This window comes from Lytechinus pictus, chromosome 6 (genome assembly GCF_037042905.1).
Source record: "Lytechinus pictus isolate F3 Inbred chromosome 6, Lp3.0, whole genome shotgun sequence".
In the NCBI taxonomy this organism is placed as follows: Eukaryota; Metazoa; Echinodermata; class Echinoidea; order Temnopleuroida; family Toxopneustidae; genus Lytechinus; species Lytechinus pictus.
Window position 1 is genome coordinate 16,323,533 of NC_087250.1, and position 19,300 is coordinate 16,342,832.

At 37.2% G+C, this 19,300-nt stretch overlaps 1 protein-coding gene across 1 annotated transcript; it reads left to right on the forward strand.

Moving 5' to 3' along the window:
• Positions 1-3,447: 3,447 nt before the first annotated feature.
• On the forward strand, positions 3,448-18,601 carry LOC129263730 (prenylcysteine oxidase 1-like). Its single transcript, XM_064101046.1, has 5 exons — positions 3,448-3,635; positions 7,952-8,158; positions 9,570-9,750; positions 10,841-11,052; positions 14,655-18,601. Exons 1-5 carry the CDS (start codon positions 3,506-3,508, stop codon positions 15,446-15,448), a joined length of 1,524 nt encoding a protein of 507 aa, XP_063957116.1. The 5' UTR covers positions 3,448-3,505; the 3' UTR covers positions 15,449-18,601.
• The last annotated feature ends 699 nt before the right edge of the window (positions 18,602-19,300 follow it).

Genomic DNA, 19,300 nt, shown 5'->3' on the forward strand with positions numbered 1-19,300 from the left:
ATATTACCCGGCTAAGCTAGGCGTTCATAGCGCACACAGCTTTTTAAGGAATTACTTCCTACCGGTACCCATTTACCTCACCTGGGTTGAGTGCAGCACATTGTGGATCCGTTTCTTGCCGAAGGAAATTACGCCATGGCTGGGATTCGAACCCACGACCCTCTGTTTCAAAGTCCGAAGACTAATCCACTGGGCCACAACGTTCATTGCTACTAACATCTTATTTTGATTTAAGGGAGACATATCATAGACACATGCAAAGTATGAAAGTAAGAAATAATCGATTTCATGTAATAACATTAGAAAAGGGAAAATGGGGACATGATAAAACCCGCTGGTGAATATTCATGATAATATGCATATTACTATTTTCACAGAATACATGTATTTTATTTATTTATTTATTTATTTTTTCTGATATTTTGACAGGGTAGCCCATTCACCAATAAGTAGTGGTCTTCCATGGGGCCCTGAATAACAATAAACATATTTACAAAATGCATAACGTATGTACAGAATGTTACAGCATTAAGATTCACATTAGGATTTGAATGTAAAACGAAACATTAACAAACTTTGCAGCAAACAAAACGCAGACGGGCACTCGTTTGACGTATAATAAAATATCAATAAATCAAATTAATTAAGAAGGACATCTTGAAAATACTGATAATATACACCAAATCATCAAGGTCATGCTAACACAAAATAAGCACAACAGTGGATGTTCCGCAAGTTATTTATAAATTACAAGTTCTTTTAAACATTCTCTTAAATGAAATGACAGAAGGAGCTGTTCTAATTGAATTATCAAGCTTATTCCATTCAAATATTGAAGATACGATTGGACTACACTTATAACAATCAGTGCGAAACTTGGGCACGCGTAAATATCCACTGTCTCTCTGTCTGGTATGATGTTCATGTACATCATTTGGATTGGTTAAGTTTACCTGAAGGTAAGAAGGTGCTAAATTATGAACACATTTAAATATCATCAAAACGCGACTGAGCTCAAATCGTTTGTCTAGTGTCATCCATTTAAGACTTGTGAACAAATCAGCCGACGGTGTGTCGTATGTCTTGTTCAATATAATTCTTGCAGCCCTCTTCTGAATTTTTTGCAGCTTAATTGTATGGGATTGAAATCTATTCGACCATACAGCAGAACAGTAATCAAATCTTGGCAACACTAAACTGTTATAAAGCAACTTTAAGGACAGCACAGGCAAAGAACTTTTCGCTCTCTTTATTATGCCAATGCTTTTCTGAGTAAGTTTACATACATTTTCAATTTGTTTTGACCATTTCAGTTCTTCATCTATCAAAACTCCTAAGCGTTTGGTGAATTGAACTCTATTTATCAAATTTATTGCTTAACTTTCAAATTCAGGAACCTCGTATCTTTTGGTCAGATTCAGTGAAGAAGTTTAATCATTTTACTAAGTGAATATACGTATTAATTAAAAAAACAATATATATATATATTATATTTTCAGCCCGGATTATATCTTTAAGACATATAGTCTGCTCCGATAAGAAGTGGATCACGGTTGTGACCTGATTATGAGGCCTCTACTTTCGGATAAAAAAGGAAAATAGGATATACCTGACTGTATAGCATGCAACTAAACGAACGAAATGTAAAATAATGGCAAATGACATGAATGGTATAACAGATAAACCTGAGTCATAGAAATACATGCAGTTAATTGATTAAAAAAGTAAAACAAAAGAAGGTAACTTTGATAAAGGTTCTTCACAAACTGACGGAATGAGACAAAAATAGCTTTTCATATTTTCAGGTCACTACTTTTAATAATAATTGTTCGACTCTCCAAATGTAAATGTGTAATCAAATTTGATTTTTTGAATTAATATAATTGTGCTTCAACCTACGGGCTGCCATATGTTGTTTTAATAAATATCATCCAGGACAAATGCATGAAATTATAAATAAATCATAATGGTTAGTTTCGGTCATGTTCGCTCATTCGGTTTACGTAGCAGACGATACTAGCCTGCTAGTATATAGTATACTTCCACAAACCCTATTGCAAATCAAAATCAGTTCCGGACTCGATATTTGCTTCCTCAAACTGTAGCTATATTATAAATATTAGTAGGCAAAGCTTTATAGTACAAGAACATTGTTACTTTCAACATTAAATGCGTTAATTAAGTTTGTTTGCATGGACTATGTATTAATTGTTTCAAATGATCAAGGGTCTAGGAACAAAAACTATCTTACATTAGTCACGTGACGTTGTACACAGAAATATGACATGTTCTGCCTGCTCGATCTCGAAGTTTGGGAGAAAAATGAGATGTAACCATTATACCAGTCATATATGCACTATACATCAAACTGTACGTAATTTATTTAGCATCAGAGATGACAATCAATCTCGACCTTTCTGACCCTTAGGGATACTCCAGCTAGTGGGAAAAAAAAGGTGCCGCGGTGTCTCGAAAATATGGGCGCTTTCAGACCGTTTGCCATAGTATAGCAAGAGATGTGAACATGGACACTTTCAAATGAACAGCGAGACGTAACTGAATAGTAAATTAATTGTAATAATACTTGTACATCAAATTAATGGAATTGGATAACATTTTCATACTATATCAATCTGGTGTGAGATTAGTTATAAAGATATATCCAGATTTCTGCAATATTACGTTCATGAAAACCACTGTTCCCTTTGCCAAGTGAAGCTGTGTGTGTGGACTTTCGGACACTCAAATACACGCGACTAACCATTATGGATAAATAGCCCGCGCTTCGCGCACTCGCACGTTCTAAATAGGGGATAGGGCTGATTATATATAGCACATGTATGTAGTTTTATTCGAATAAAAAAATATAAACATCGTTTATAGCCACAATGGTTGTGAATAGTGAGTTGTACAGGCCTACTATGTATGTGTGGGCCGGGAGGGGGCACAGCAAAAACTGTGGTGTTGGCCGGTGTATCTAGAGGACCACGTCAGTTATTTTACACCGGTGTTGAATTGGTGGTGTCATTACAACACCTTTGGTTGTTAAATTTACACGCTTTGGTGTTATTTTTAACCTCTAGGGTGTAATTTTTACACCTCGGGGTGTGGTCCTCTGAGTCTATTAACACCAACTGGTGTCAGTTTTAACACCGCAGTTTTTACAGTGGGTGTGCGTGATTTTTTATTTTATTTATTTATTTTTTTTTTATTTTTTTTTTTTGGGGGGGGGGGGGTCAAGGCGCCTAGCTGCATATCATTACATGGAAAGTCCGGGGTGCGATCCCTGGCCCCGGCACCTATGCCCGTGAGCAAGGCATTTAATCCACAATGCTATTTTATCCTACATTCAGATAAATGAAAATGCTATGCGGCATTGTTTAAAAAAAAAGAATCTCCTTGACGTGACGTGAGCGGATAGCGTCTGGAATTGAGAATAATATTTGTGGGCGTGTTCTCTAACTCTCGCGATCAATCCTTATTTGTTTTCCGATTTTCAGTCAAAATGTCACCAATACCATATTGGTCTATTTTAGCGTTCATTTTCTGTACCTATGTGGGCTCATTGTCGTACTCTTTACAGACACTTGAAAGTGTTGAAAATCTTAGGGAACAACGAAGTCCCGTGAAAATTGGTGAGTTTATGATTTGAGTTATTTGGCCTTTTGCTGTTTCATTGCATTTGCACTGTACCGTAGCAGGTGCGGATTCCTGTCGTCGGGAGGCAGGTTGGCGCTGGCCGGCCGGCCATTCGCCGCGCCGATTCGGGGTACCAAAGGCAAAGCTCGAGCCGCGTCTCTCCGGTGATTCTTTCCAATTTCCTTAGTCATAGAGTTACATTTATTTTTAAATGCGATGTGCCATGTGGGCAGCGTGTGTGTGTGTTTTGAGAGTCAGTGAGTGCATAGTTGCCAACTCTACCTCTTTTTGGCGGAACTGAGCAGAAGTTAACAATTAATTTTTTGTTGTTGTAATTTTTATGTACAGTACCGTAAGGGCACTACTAGGCTACTAGTATTCAACCCGTTTGGAGAATTTCCTCAAATTGATAGAAATATGGAATTTACTTTAATTTCAGACCTGCCTTATTTCCAAGAGCAAATGTTGGTTATTCTTTTTGCATTATTTTTTTCTTCAACCCGTCGACTTTGTACGCGGGCGATCGAATTATACAGCGATGGTTTTTGGCACTAGTATTCAACCTAGCGATAAAAGATGGCCCTGTCTCTCGATCTGCCCTTGTTCCATCCGACTATGGACTGGACCATTTGAGATGAGACCAAACAGGGAATTAGTCAAAGCCAGAGACTTATATAGACCTAGATCTGATTTAGCATTTTAAACCATTTTGAGATTCGCTATCTATCATCACTAGACTAGGTTGAATTACTATTACTAGTACCATTCAGTGCAAAAGGTCATCGCCACATAATTCGATCCTCCGCGCATACAGTCGACAGATTGATAAAGAAAATACCGACAACAGATTACCCTTGAAATCAGTGGCGTAGACAGGTTCGTACACCTGGGGGTGATGACTGGGCTGCCAACGCTAGTGAGGGCGCAAAGCGCCCGAGCGAGGGAGCGAAGCGACCGAGCGGGGGGAGGGTGTGGGAGGGGGGTGTGCCCCCTCCCACAGTAGGGAGCTTTTGCAATTTTGAACTTGAAATCGTGCAATCTGATGCATACTTAATGAGGTAAAATAACACACACAAGCGCGCACGCACCCTCACACATACACACACACACACACGGGGCGCGCACCACACACATACTACGCCTTGAATGGACAGACATACATCGACAAGATCTACACACCGTGGCATACGAATACAGAATGGACTGACACATAGTATTGCATATTGAACCACACTACGTATTTATTTATCTCTGTGAATTTTGCTGTTACACCTCTTCAGAAAAAAAACCAATGTCAACTGTGTACACGCAGGTATAGTCTTTGTTGTCTTGATATGGGTATGTGGTTATGAATGAAAACAGCCTCTGTGGCCATTTGTGAATAGAACACATAAACAACAAAGAAATAACAATATGTCTGTTCATTATAAAGCATAATGAATACGTACATACTATGCTTTTTTTTTACCTCAAAGAAACAGGCATAGTATCCATAGATGGATATTGGCTGGCGGCTCATTAACATACAGATACAAAAAACATAAACAGAATCACTATGATCCATGGAGTAACAATACTGCTTTGTAAGTTTGTGAATAAATCGGAACCATAACGGCTAATAACAATAAACACAATTACAATAATGATGAGGATTATTATTATCATCATCATAATTATTATTATTATTAATATTATAATTGTTATCATTATTATTATTACTATTATTATCATCATTATGACTTATTAAGTAACCAAATATCATTCCCCAAAACCTGGGGGGGGGGGGGATGATTGTACATGCCATCCCCCCCACCTTGTGAGGTGGGGGGGGATGCATCCCCCTCATCCCCCCCGTTGTCTACGCCCCTGCTTGAAATAACAAAGGTATGAAATTAAGATAAATTCCCTATTTCTAAATATTTGGGGGAATTTGGCAAAATCTTTGAATTATGCCGGGTTGAATACTAGTGCCCATACGGTACAACGTTGTCATTTGAAAAACTTAGAGTAAAAATCCTTTACTTTTGCCTACAGTAATTCGTAAATGTTATTGCACATATGCCAAATTGTTAACAATGCAGTGACTCAGTTTTCAGTTTTGTTAAAAACAGTGGGTAGTTAGACTTTTTTTAGAGCATAATGGGTAGAAACAGAAACTCGGTTCTTAATTGGTATTGTTAAAAATAATGGGGAGTTAGGCACTCACACGTATTGCGAGGTTAGTATTAGTATACTAACCTCGCACCACGAACCGCGTTTGGCAGTGGATTTCTAACTAGTGGATCGCGCGTGCTGGGATCTCACTTCTTGGGTCCACAACACACGACTTCTATGGCTTGATTTTTCTGTGCGCGGTGGCATGTAATGAACCCTTGGGTGGGAGTTAGGAGCGTAGGTTATAAAAAATCAAAACTTTCTCAGTATTGTTAAAGATAGTGGGGAGATACTGTAGTAACATAGCGGGTAGAAACAGAAACTTAGTTCTCGGTAACAATTGTTAAAAAACTAGTGGGGAGTTAGCAACATTTAACCATTAGGAACAGAAAGTCAGTTTCGGTGCTGTTAAAAATAGTGGGGAGTTATAGCAGAATAAGCGAAACGAACAAACTTTTCTCGGAATGATTTAAATATGCAGGCGAACCGCATTCGATAGTTTTGGGATTTGATAAATAATTCTATGTTACTGTTTGCCATAAAGCTCAGAAAACATTGATAGGCATGCATGTACAAAGAAACTGAAATAAAAATTATTTTTGCATACAGGTTTTGTAATCTTTGATCTTATACCATTCTATATTGCACTTTGCCCTCATATTATGTTACAATTTAATAATGTTCTTTAAAATATGATTATTATGTATCATTAAATAAATCTCGCTTGGGTTTTACAACTCATTACAAAAATTAGAAATAAAAAAATTAGAATTAAAATTTCCAAGTTTATTGGCAACTATCAAACCAATATATTAAAACTAATTATTTTGTTTAATTGATTCGTGTTCATTTTTCCATTATTCAGTTTTTGATGAGTTACAGAAAGTAAATCAGCAAAGGTTTTTCTGTATTTAAGGTTAATACAATAATTTTATTGTCAAATCCATTTTACAAACTTTTATTCCACATTGAAACTCTTTGTGAACTAATGAAACCCTTCTTTGTGACAAAATATTAATGCAGCATTGTCGCCATAATGCATAATTTAAACTGACTACCAAATTTGATATTAAAAGCATCATACTCCCCTGGGGAAGTGGTTAGATCATAAACTGGGTCAGAAAAACTTGGTCACCTGAGCATTTTGAATATTGCATTCAACAAAATACTTTTCATCAATATAAACACTATACTTGTTAAATGTAGTGGACAGGGACTCAATAGAAAGTTGACTGTAAGAAATTGTTAAATGTCAAGTCCACCCCAGAGAAATGTTGATTTGAATCAATAGAGAAATTTCAAAGAACCATAGCTCTGAAAAAATTCATCACAATCGGATGTAAAATAAGAAAGTTTTGACATTCCAAAGTTTCGCTTTTTTTCACAAAACAATTATATGTATAAACACACTCAGTGATATGCAAATGAGAGAGTCGATTATGTCCCTCACTCACTTTTTCTTTTTTTCATTGTATGAAGTACGGTATCTAAATTTTTTATAGATTTGACAATAATGAACAACTTAATTGAACCACAAAATATTAAAGCAATGGCAATTCCACATTCTCAGGAGGAATAAAACTTTGTTTCAAATGACAATGAGGATAACTAAACCATATATGAAATAAAAAAGAAATAGTGAGTTGGTGATGTAATCAGTCCCTTCTTTTGCACACTGAACAGGGAAAGCATGTTTTGAGTTAATACAAAAAACAAAAACATTTTTACCTAAATTATGTAATCGCAAACAAATCGTATATATTCGGAGATTTTTCTCATGGACGGCATGTAGCGCAAGCTGACAATTTTCTTGATAGAGTTTTACAATACGGCAACCAAGAGCTGAAGAGCTGAAATTTGATTTGATATGTGACATAAATATAGGGTATAATTATTTAGCCATTAAATCAAGAACTAAAAGCGCTGTGAGATAGATTTCGAAATTTCCAATGTCTCTAGCCTTGGGCGGGCCGCTTTCCCAGACCCTCCCCTGCTCCCTCGCAAAGTCTACTGCTTTTGCAGTCTTTGTTGGTAAGTATGCATGTGAGTCGGTGTAGTCAAGAGGTGATTACAGAATACAAAAGCAAATTACCAAATGTTTTGGCAAGTTCTTTTTCGACTGCTTCTATCTGATATGTGATTATTCTTCTTTTGTCAGCAATTGTTGGAGGAGGCATTGGTGGTACATCTAATGCGTTCTTCCTTCGAGATCTATTCGGTGAAGATGCTGCCATCACTCTCTTCGAGAAGGGTACAATCGGGGGTCGCCTAGCAACCGTCTCCATTGCCGGTGCCCAGTACGAGATGGGCGGATCAATCGTCCATCCGCGCAATCTCTACATGAAACAATTTTTGCAAGATTTTGGTAAGACTCATATAATTATTTATTTTGCCGCATACATATAGCAGCACAAGAAAAATTGTTGGCTTATAAAAACAGATGAAAATAACAGATAAAGATATGTCTTCAAAATGATACAAAACTATGAATATTTTAAAGGGGAATCCAACCCAAATAAAAACTTTTTTTTTAAGGAAAAGAAAAATCGGACAAGTTGATAGGTAAAAGTTTGAACAATATTGGACAAACAACAAGAAAGATATGAATTTTTAAAAGTTGTAAAAATTGGTAATCACTATACCAATGGAGACTTCAAATTGGCCGCATATGGGATGTCATAGTGATGTAAGGCAAGGACTACTCTTCCATGTACTCCAATACATATTATGGCTAAAATGTCATTTTTCCCAAAAGTTTTATTTCAAATTATATTTTTCTTTCATGAGGACATAAAACAATATACTACCCGGGTTATATTTAGATTACAGCCCCAGGGGAATGTGTACTTGGGGAAAAACCACAAATCCCTGATAATAAAGTACATGGCCTATGGGAAAGTTGTCCTTGCCCCTTGTCATAATTTACTTACCCAGTTGCCAATTTGAAATCTACATAGTATTAGTGATCTCAATTTTAAAGCAGCTATAACTTTCTTATTGCTTGACCGATTTCTTTCAAACTTTCACTATTCTGTTTAATTCATTTTTACCTTCCCAACACAACATTTTATGGCCAAGGCGGGATTCCCCTTTAAGTTTTTATTATAGATGTGGATGATATTGACTTTGATTAAAAAACTTGGAAGAGGAGTAACTACTTTTACTCAGTACTCGTGTTGTTAAAAAAGTTCACCCACCTAGTAAGTTTTATTCCAAAGAAACACACAGTTCCTAGCCATATGAGGAGGAAATCATATTCTACATTCATATGAATAAGAGTGAGCAAAATCCATCTGTTGAATTGAATTGAATTTATTTTCATACTTCAAAAGATAGCAAAATAATAAGTCAAAAAATACATATGATTACATACAAAATACAAAAGATAATGGCAGTAGATAAAGTGAAATATGAAGGAACCTGCATAAAAAGCAGAGCTTGTAATGTCTGCAGGTTCCTGTTGGCTATGTTGACTTGAATAATATGGGGAATTGTTGCTTATATTCAAACCCACCCTGAAATTCTGCCTACAAATGTCTGGTATAAATGAAAAAGAAAATTGTGGTTGACCAACACAATTTTTGATTTTCTTGATTTACTTGAAATGAACTAACACGAACCTTGGTCATCATCATTTACTCTCTCCCTCAACCTCTCTCCCACATCTTTATTCCCCCTCTGTCTCTCTTTACCTCTTTCTGTGTTTGTCTGTCTCTCTCTACATGTATATATCTCTCTCTTTGTTTCTTTCCCTGTCTCTCTTGTAATAAGTGCAGGACTGAAAGAGAGAGAAACCAAAGGAACGGATGGTACACTGGGCATCTTCAATGGAGAGGAATTCATATTTAAATCCAGCCGATATTCCATATTAACACTTATAAAGATGCTATGGCGATATGGATTTGATATCTTTCGGCTGAATTGGACCATCGATAAAGTACTTGACAAATTTGCAAGGTATCGAATTAGCGTCTTGCTGAACAGTTATTAGAGACTAATTGCATTTTATGATTAAAGGGAACTGTCATTGTAATGTAATGATCATTAAGCCTGTCTAGCTTATTTTATCATTTGGACAATAATTGAGGATTGCCTTGAGCATCTAGGTTGAAATTGATTTGTGACCTTAAAAATTATTATTATCAGTAGCAGCAGTAGTAGTAGCAGTAGTAGTAATAATGCGCTTTTAATTTCATACAACATGCAAATTTTAAGTCTTGAAGTAGCTTTTCAATATTTTTTTTCTTCTTTCAATCAGATTTTCTCTGATAATTCAAATGTTCAAATCTAGCGGCCTCTATCGGCAATGTTTTTGTTTTTTCATGAAAAGTTCTCTGAGCATATTGTATGTTTCAAATTTTGGATAGGGATATCAAGAAGTTATATATAAGATTATATCCTGAAGATTTCAGTCCAATTCTTGCCTTGGAATAGGTTTTTGTATCACATACAGAATCATGCAGATAAGGGTAGGTGTTTCATAAAGCTGTTCGTAAGTTAAGAGCGACTTTAAGAACGACTGGTGATCCTTTCTTGTGGTAAATGGTAGATTCATTGGCAATGGTTTAGAGCGTAAAAATGATCACCAGTCTTTCTTAAAGTCGCTCTTAACTTACGAACAGCTTTATGAAACGGACCCCAGGTGTATTTCTATTTTAATTGGACACCTGATCAAAATACATTTTAATGTAAAATTGTTCAATTTATCCTGTATACGTTTTCGTTTGATACAGTCCACATTATAACAGGGGGCCGTTTCGTAAAGCTGTTTGTAAGTTAAGAGCGACTTTAAGAACGACTGGTGATCCTTTATTGTGGTAAATGTTGTATTCATTGGCGATGGTTACGCGCGTAATAAAGGTTAACCACTCATTCTTAAAGTCGGTCGTAACTTACGAACAGTTTATGAAACACCTACCTGTTTTAAACAGGGTATTTATATAATCTACATGTAGTAATGAATTGGATAGTCATAGCCACATTTTGGGGGACTGAGCGTTGAAGTTACAGACATGCTTTGATATAAATCATCATTGTAATTTTTCAGGATATATGATTTCCAAGATGGCGGACAATCTTTCACTGACATCGAGGGCATCATGAATGCTATGGGAGGGGAGGAGTTCATAGGATGGCTTCGTAAGCCCCTTGGTGTTGTCCTCAGAGAAGAAGGCTTCTCAGAAAGATTTATCCAAGAGCTGGCTGCCATAGCGACGAGAGCGAACTATGGTCAGAACCTGGATATGATGGGGTTTGCAGGTAAACATTTTAAGTACATATTGTACACATGACGAAAAACCTCCATTTGAGAACACTATACCCCAGTTTCCCTTGCAATAAATTCTCTTCTCCAAGTACGACAAACCCTACTGCCCCAAGCATGCAATTTAAGTATCAAAACACCTGTTTCTTGACCTCGGTCCGAAGATAACACAACAGCCCGGCATATACAGTCACAGCAGGGGGCCACACACGATGGGATGCATGCGCAGTGCTGAGTGCGGACCCGGTAAGCAAGCCGTCATTTCTTTTCGCTTACTTTCCTTATTTCGAGGTCGATTTTCTTCGTTCGAAATTAAAAAAGGACTAACATTGAATTTCTGAATACAATATGCCTTTGAAAACGTGATTAAATATCGAATACAATAATTTCATTCAGAAGGTCCTACTACAGGCAGAGAAGTCTTACGTAATAGCACAGCTGTTGTTTATCATTTCGTCCTTGGCTCAACGCTCATAATCTGGCCTGTGGAGGTGAAATTGAGACAGCGGGGATTACCTGGGCAAGCAGGGTTGATCAGGCGGGTGTTTCATAAAGCTGTTCGTAAGTTGAGAGCGACTGGTGATCCTGTCTTGCGGTAAATGGTACACACCATTGGCGATAATCACCAGTCGCTCTTTAAGTCGCTCTTAACTTATGAACAGCTTTATGAAACGGCCCCCTGGGCTTGGAAATGATGTTTTAGATTTTCAAATGCAAAATGGGGTGAAATACCGCAGTTTGCAATCTGAACTGCGGTAAATTCTCAAACGGGGGTTTGACGTAATGCATTCCCGGGATTCAAGAGGGCGCTGTTGGATGGTCATGTCACATGCTGTACTCGCTGCCATCTTCATGACGAAGATCATTAACATAAATTGCATGACGCTATCAATCATCAGCCAGTCGTGCAGCACATGCACAGTACTGTACAGTGCGTCCCAAAAAATGTCCCTCTGATATGAGGCTAAATTACTTCCAAAAAATAAAAATTATTCTCAATGAAATGTATGGAAACATTGCCCTACTTCTATAAAAATTTAAATTTTCATTGGTCTCGCTTCAGTGGTTTTGAATACACAGTCTATTATGTAACAGTGGTGCTTTTCAGCCCATTCCAGGTTTGCATGCATGCAGCACTACTGAGTGTTCTGCACTTTCTAGCATGTCAACCCCTTTTGACCATTCTGACCAAGGAATTCCCTGATCTGACCAGGGAAATCTCCTTGATCTAACCAGGTTCATCAAATCACAACCTTGAGCATGTTCAGAAGGGCAAAAACAATATTTGACAGTTCATTTCATGTTTGAAAACGGGAGATGCACAATGATCAAGACCACAGGTCATGCCTGTTTCAAACCTAATTCATGCCTAATACTGCATTTTTGTTTTTATTGTCTCATCTGCATAGCAGAGTGAGACTATAGGGGCCGCTTTTCTGACGGCGGCAGCGGCGTCAACACCAAATCTTTACCTGAGGTTAAGTTTTTAAAATGACAGCATAACTTAGAATGTATATGGACCTAGTTCATGAAACTTGGCCATAAGGTTAATCAAGTATTACTAAACATCCTGCCTGAGTTTCAGGTCACATGACCAAGGTCAAAGGTCATTTAGGGTCAATGAACTTTGGCCAAATTGGGGGTATCTGTTGAATTACCATCATAACTTTGAAAGTTTATGGACCTTATTCATGAAACTTGGACATAAGAGTAATCAAGTATCACTGAACATCCTGTGCGCATTTCAGGTCACATGACCAAGGTCAAAGGTCAATGAACTTTGACCATTATGGGGGTATCTGTTGAATTACCATCATAACTTTGAAAGTTTATGGATCTGATTCAAGAAACTTGGACATAAGAGTAATCAAGTATCACTGAACATCCTGTGCAAGTTTTGCGTCACATGATCAAGGTCAAAGGTCATTGAACTTTGGCCATTTTAGAGGTAATTATTAGATTGCTGTGATTACTTTCAAATTTTATAGATATAGTGTATAAAATGTGGATATAGGGGTAATCAAGTTTCACTGACAAGTTTTAGGTCACATGTTCAAGGTCAAATGTCAATGAACGTAGTATTGTTTCATTATATGAATGGTGTTTTTTGTGAATAATTATTTGATAGTAGTTTTCAAAGTCAGCACTGCTGCTATATTCAATCGCGTGATGCAGGTGAGACCGCCAGAGGCATTCAACTTTTTTTTTTTTTTTAGTTAAGGTACTGTGGTCAAGTTAATTCAATGTAACTTTTTAAAAGAAAAAAGGTCAAATTTTTCTCTGGAAATGTTCCTTTTTCGCAAAGGGTGATTAATTTGTGGATTCTCTTTTATTTTTCAGCTTATTTTACTCATCCATCTTTCACATTTTCTTTCAAGTTGGTGTACTGATTCCCCTGATCAATCATCAAACAAACTTAATTTCCTATGTTTCTTGTCCTTCTGAACATGCCCAAGTTTATGATTTGATGAGACTGGATATGATTAGGGAAATGTCCCTGCTCAGATGCTGGATGTAAAAATGGGGGTCAACCTGTAATAGACAATGCACATATGCATCAATGCTGCAAACTTGGAATGGGCTAAAATGCACCACTGTTACGTAACAGAGGGTGTATTCAAAACCACTGAAGCGCGATCAATGAAATTTTCATAGAAGTTAGATCATGAAGTAAGCATTTTACTCATGAAAATTTATTTGAGAATACTACCACATTTTAGAATTAATTCAGTCCTTTGTCAGAGGGACATTTTTTTGGGGGACGCGCGGTCTAATGTGTACTTTGTCTGCATGCTGTATCTAATTTGCCAAATGAAAATTTTGTTCATAAACCGTTTCATTTATAACAAATGGTGTTAGACCAAGTGAATATTATACAAAATGGGTGTAACCTATTACTGGATATCAGACAAATTGATAAATGGGCTAATGACATTTGCACCAAATAGTAAGGACGTGTAGTCAAACTTATTTAAAGGCCAGCGCACACTCTGTGAACCGATACAATACATTGAAAAAAAAAAAATCACATTTTGCATTGATTGTGAAAGTTTAAAAAAGTAAAATGACTTTATTTGAAGTTTGGCATATTGCTTTAGAATATAATAAAATCATGATTTTGCTTTGCGGTGAGCCCTGTGGTCGGCGTAAAGTCCAAATTGACTTCAAGTTGCAGCCGATGATGACGTCATGACGAGTTGAATTGGATTTTGCTTTCATTCCTACCGGAAGGCCCAAACTAGACTGAATTTGATTTCATCATACCTACCCCTATTCTGATCACTAAGACTTTATTGATTGGAATGATGATGTCAAATGCTGTTACAATTTCTTGAAATTTGGATCGCAATGAATTGTAGGTTGTGCTCCGGGATGGAGACAAAGTAGGATTATACCATGTGGGATGAGACAAAATGACAAGCAGACGTCGACCATTCAGCAGTTTCCCAACTTTAAGGAGAATGATACTTCTTTCATTTCCCTTCATATTCTTGGTCCCCAATCATATTCGATAATTCCAGTAGCTATAAACTGTTATTGCAAATTTGTTATACAAGTTTTCTAAAATAAGCTCCTGGTATTTTTGTTTGTTTGCCAGGTATGGTGTCCCTGGCTGGTGCTATGCCTGGTTTATGGTCTATCGAGGGTGGTAATAAGCGTGTTCCTCAACAACTCCTTCAAAGATCTGGCGCAACGCTAATGCAGTCTCAGGTACAATCTGTTGAGCGTGTAACTGGTAAGTCTGCAGAAAAGCCAATCTTCAGAGTCACATGGAACGAGCCTGCCAAAGGTGACCAGAGCATTGTCTTTGACATTGTCATGATTGCTTCACCCATTGAGGACAATCTCTCAGGTATCGCTTTCAGTGGCTTTGATCATCCAATCACTGCCAACTTCACAGGAGATTACCGTCACACAGTTGCCTCTTTTATCGAGGGGCATCAGCGACCATCAACCTTTGGAGTCTCGCCCAAAGGCCAACTCCCGGGCTCGATTTTCACGAACGCAGAAGTGCCTCTGAACATCCGGACCCTTGCCAAGAACTACCCTGTTGACTACAACCCAGAGACGTTCAACGCATCAAGACAAGTCTACAAGATCTTCTCCACTGGTGTCCTCAACGATACGCAAATGGATTCGTTGTTCGAGTCATATTCGGAAGCAACCCACCATGATTGGTTAGCGTATCCCTACTACCATGAGCGTAATACATTCCCTGGCTTTGTCTTATCAGAAGGGTTGTTTTACCCCAATGCTATTGAATGGGCCGCTAGTGCCATGGAGATGGCAGTTATAGGAAGCCGGAACAGTGCCATATTGGCTTACCATTATTGGCATGGGGAATCCCCCAAAGGGAAAGTGGGAACCTCTAGAATTAGGCAAGAATTATGACTCTAGAGTTAGGCAAAAACGTCACTTGTCGATATTTAGTTCAATTGCTCTTGAATATCAAAGTGTAGATTGTGTAATAGCTGACCTTTATAAAAATTGGCCCTTACTCTGAAGTCAGGTTTAACTTTAATAGACCATGGTCTAACTCTGTGCTAAAATTATAGGAAGACAAAAGTGTCAAAATATTTATTAAGTTGTATGTTTCTAATGTTTACTGTGCTCTTTCCTGATTCTTCAAGACAATCCATCTATTCATACTTCCTAGACAATTATGAATGATTTGAGAGTTAAATGAGCTGAAATATGATATCTCCACTGTTAGTGATGTATGTTACAATAATTGGTCTCCATACTTAAACGACAACTTTAAACCTGAGTTTAAGTTAAACCCGACTTCAGAATACGGCCTTTGCATCCTGGCTGATTCAGCAGGATGATTTTTTATATTTTTTTAGGTCTCAAGTACAAAATTGTGTGCACTTTGCATGTATACTTTGACATACCATACTATAAGGTTTTGCCATAAACCTTCAATCATAGCAACTGAAATATAAACATTTAATGGAAATAATTAAGAATTTGTAACTCAGGGATGATTATAACTGAAAAAGGTTTAATATAAACATTTAATGGAAATAATTAAGAATTTGTAACTCAGGGATGATTATTACTGAAAAAGGTTTGATATAAACATTTAATGGAAATAATTAAGAATTTGTAACTCAGGGATGATTATTACTGAAAAAGGTTTAATATTAAAGTATAATGTCATGCTTTGATATTAAGCTGAATATTACATGTAGGCATGTGATATTTGGGGAACATTAGTAATGAGGGGGGGGGGGGATGCCTTCTTTATTCATGTCTTGATCTATGCATGTATGTGATGTACCTGTACATAATGCATGAGACTGTGTCTCAAACCAACTAGCAATTTACATGTATATCATCTGTAGCTGTTCCGAATGGCCAAGTGGTCTATGTTATTGATCAATACATTCTTTGGGAGAATGTCTAAATAAGCCTGTTCACTCTTAGATAAAGAAATTTTCTGAGAGAGTTCTATGCTTTTCCCATATTTGGGACATTTAAAAGATTTCCTAAGAGGTTCTAAATTATAATAAACAACCACGTTGGAGTCTTTTAGGTTCTTCATAAAACCATTTCAGATTCTTGAGCATGTTTGGGAACGGTTTTTTTTTTTTTTTGAGGAATCAAAATACAGGAAAATGGGTTCCAATTCACACCTTATTCGTAAGAGTACATTGTTGATATTACTGTAGGATACAATCCGCAATGATTTATGATATATAGAAAATTGTTTTATGTACATGATATGATTTTTCTATGATACCTTTGTGTGTGTACCCTGTACATGTATGGAAACTTGATCACTTGAAATTTTGATTTAACTTTCTATATATACCCTCTTTGTAATTAAGCCATTCACTTTGGAATCATGCCCAAAGGACGATACACTATGTGTGATAACCTCGGAAGTTTGTTTAATCCCATGCATTTTCATTGGTTTTTCTTAAATTGCCATTTGGTGACTTTGGATCTTGAAACCAGTTGATATGAGGGGCTATAATAGCTTTCTGTGATTCAACAACCACTCTATTTGATTATTAGTCCAGTAGATATGTGAAAAAGATGCTCGAATCTGGCAGAAAGTGTGAAATTTGGCATACAGGGGTATTTTTGGGCGCTGATTTCAAAAATTGCCGGCCCCAAGCGTTTTGACCATCGGATCGGCCGCCATTTTGAAATCCAAGATGGCCGCCATGAAAAATCATTAAATGTCATTTTCTTGAGTTTTTCATGTCATGTGACACTGAAATTTTGCATAAAGGGGTATTTTGAGGCACTGATTTCAAATATTGCTGGCCCCCAGCAATTTGACAATTTGGCCAGCGGCAAAATGGCCGCCATCTTGAAATCCAAGATGGCCGCCATGATATAATATAGCAATCATTTTCTCGAGTTTTATATGAACTGCTGTATTGAAATTTGGCATATAGGCTTAATTTGGGGTGCTGATTTCAAAAATTGCCGGCCCCAAGCGATTTAACCATGGGGTCGGCCGCCATTTTGAAATCCAAGATGGCCGCCATGAAAAATCATTAAATGTCATTTTCTTGAATTTTTTATGTCATGTGACACTGAAATTTGGCATATAGGGGTATTTTGAGACACTGATTTCAAATATTGCCGGCCCCCAGCAATTTGACCATTTGGCCGGCGGCAAAATGGCCGCCATCTTGAAATCCAAGATGGCCGCCATGATATATTATTGCAATCATTTTCTCGAGTTTTATATGAACTGCGGTATTGAAATTTGGCATATAGGCTTAATTTGGGGTGCTGATTTCAAATATTGCTGGCCCCAAGTGATTTGACCATCGCGTCGGCCGCCATTTTGAAATCCAAGATGGCCGCCATGAGAAATCATTAATGTCATTTTCTTGAGTTTTACATGACGTGTGACACTGCAATTTGGCATATAGGGGTATTTTTAGGCACTGATTTCGAATATTGCCGGCCCCCAGCAATTTGACAATTTGGTCGGCGGCAAAATATCCGCCATTTTGAAATCCAAGATGGCCGCCATGAAAAATCATGAAATGTCATTTTCTTGAGTTTTACATGATATGTGACACTGAAATTTGGTATATAGGGGTATTTTGAGGCACTGATGTCAAATATTGCCGGCCCCCAGCAACTTGACCTCCAGGTCAGCGGCAAACCGGCCGCCATCTTAAAATCCAAGATGGCCGCCATGAAAGATAATTTTCTCAAGTCTTACAAATGGCCTGTAACACTTTAAATTTGGAGAAAAACTTGATCTTTGCATCCTTGATCAATGAAAAGAACCTACTAAATAGATGCTATTTTGAATTTCAATATGGTTACCAAGTTTGAATGATGTACAACATTATAATGGTGAGTAAAACCCATTGTATAGGCACTGAAAACAAATCCAACACAACCACATATTTGTCCATTGCAAGGATTACAATACTTTGGCACCTTTAATTGCTGATATAGATGTTACGTAAGTATGAAGTACCATACATACACAAACCAGCTAGCTTCTTCTGCAGTTACACATTTGAAGTGGCTTTGGTTGAATAATAACCATCCGGAACAATCACTTTCTGTTGAGAGGCTGTAAATTATTTCTTCATATGATCTGCAGTATTGCACTTTGACATATCGACGGAGTGTGGGGTGCTTATTTCAAATATTGCTGGCCCTCATTGATCTGATCCCGAGTCAGAAGCAAAATGTCAGCCATCTTGAAATCCAAGATGGCTGCCATGAAAAAAGATCATTGAAAAAAAATCACTTTATCTAATATCACGTAACATACTATTTTAAAGTTTGGCATCTAGGGAAATTGAAAATGCCCCCAGTAATCTGTCCAATAGATATGCTGCAAAATGGCCACCATCTTGAAATCTAGAGAGAATCGACTGTCATGAAAATTAATAAAAATAATTTTCTTGGTTTTAAATAATTTGAGGCACTGCATTTTAGACATACAGGCAGGTTTTTGGCCTGCTGGTTTTAGAATATTGCTCCAATAATTGCAATATCTTATTACAAATCAACATGAAGAAAACTGCTCCAGACTTGAAGTACTGATGGTAATAGTGGTATGAGGATGATGATGATGATGATGATGATGAAATTAATATTAATGATGGATGATAATAATACACATTTTATTGTTCAAAATAGAATTCAGTAACAGAAATGCTCCAAAAATTTATTTTGCCCATACCCTGTAGATCGTGAGACCGGCAGCAACTTAGCAGCGCCACATCGGACTTTGCTCTATCCCTTAAA

What these genes read in the sequence shown, in the direction of transcription:
- LOC129263730 (XM_064101046.1), top strand. Translation starts at nt 3,506, where the DNA reads ATGTCACCAATACCATATTGGTCTATTTTAGCGTTCATTTTCTGTACC. An exon ending in ACGAAGTCCCGTGAAAATTG is followed by an intron (nt 3,636 to 7,951) that starts GTGAGTTTATGA and finishes TTCTTTTGTCAG; the next exon opens with CAATTGTTGGAGGAGGCATT. An exon ending in GGATATGATGGGGTTTGCAG is followed by an intron (nt 11,053 to 14,654) that starts GTAAACATTTTA and finishes TTTGTTTGCCAG; the next exon opens with GTATGGTGTCCCTGGCTGGT.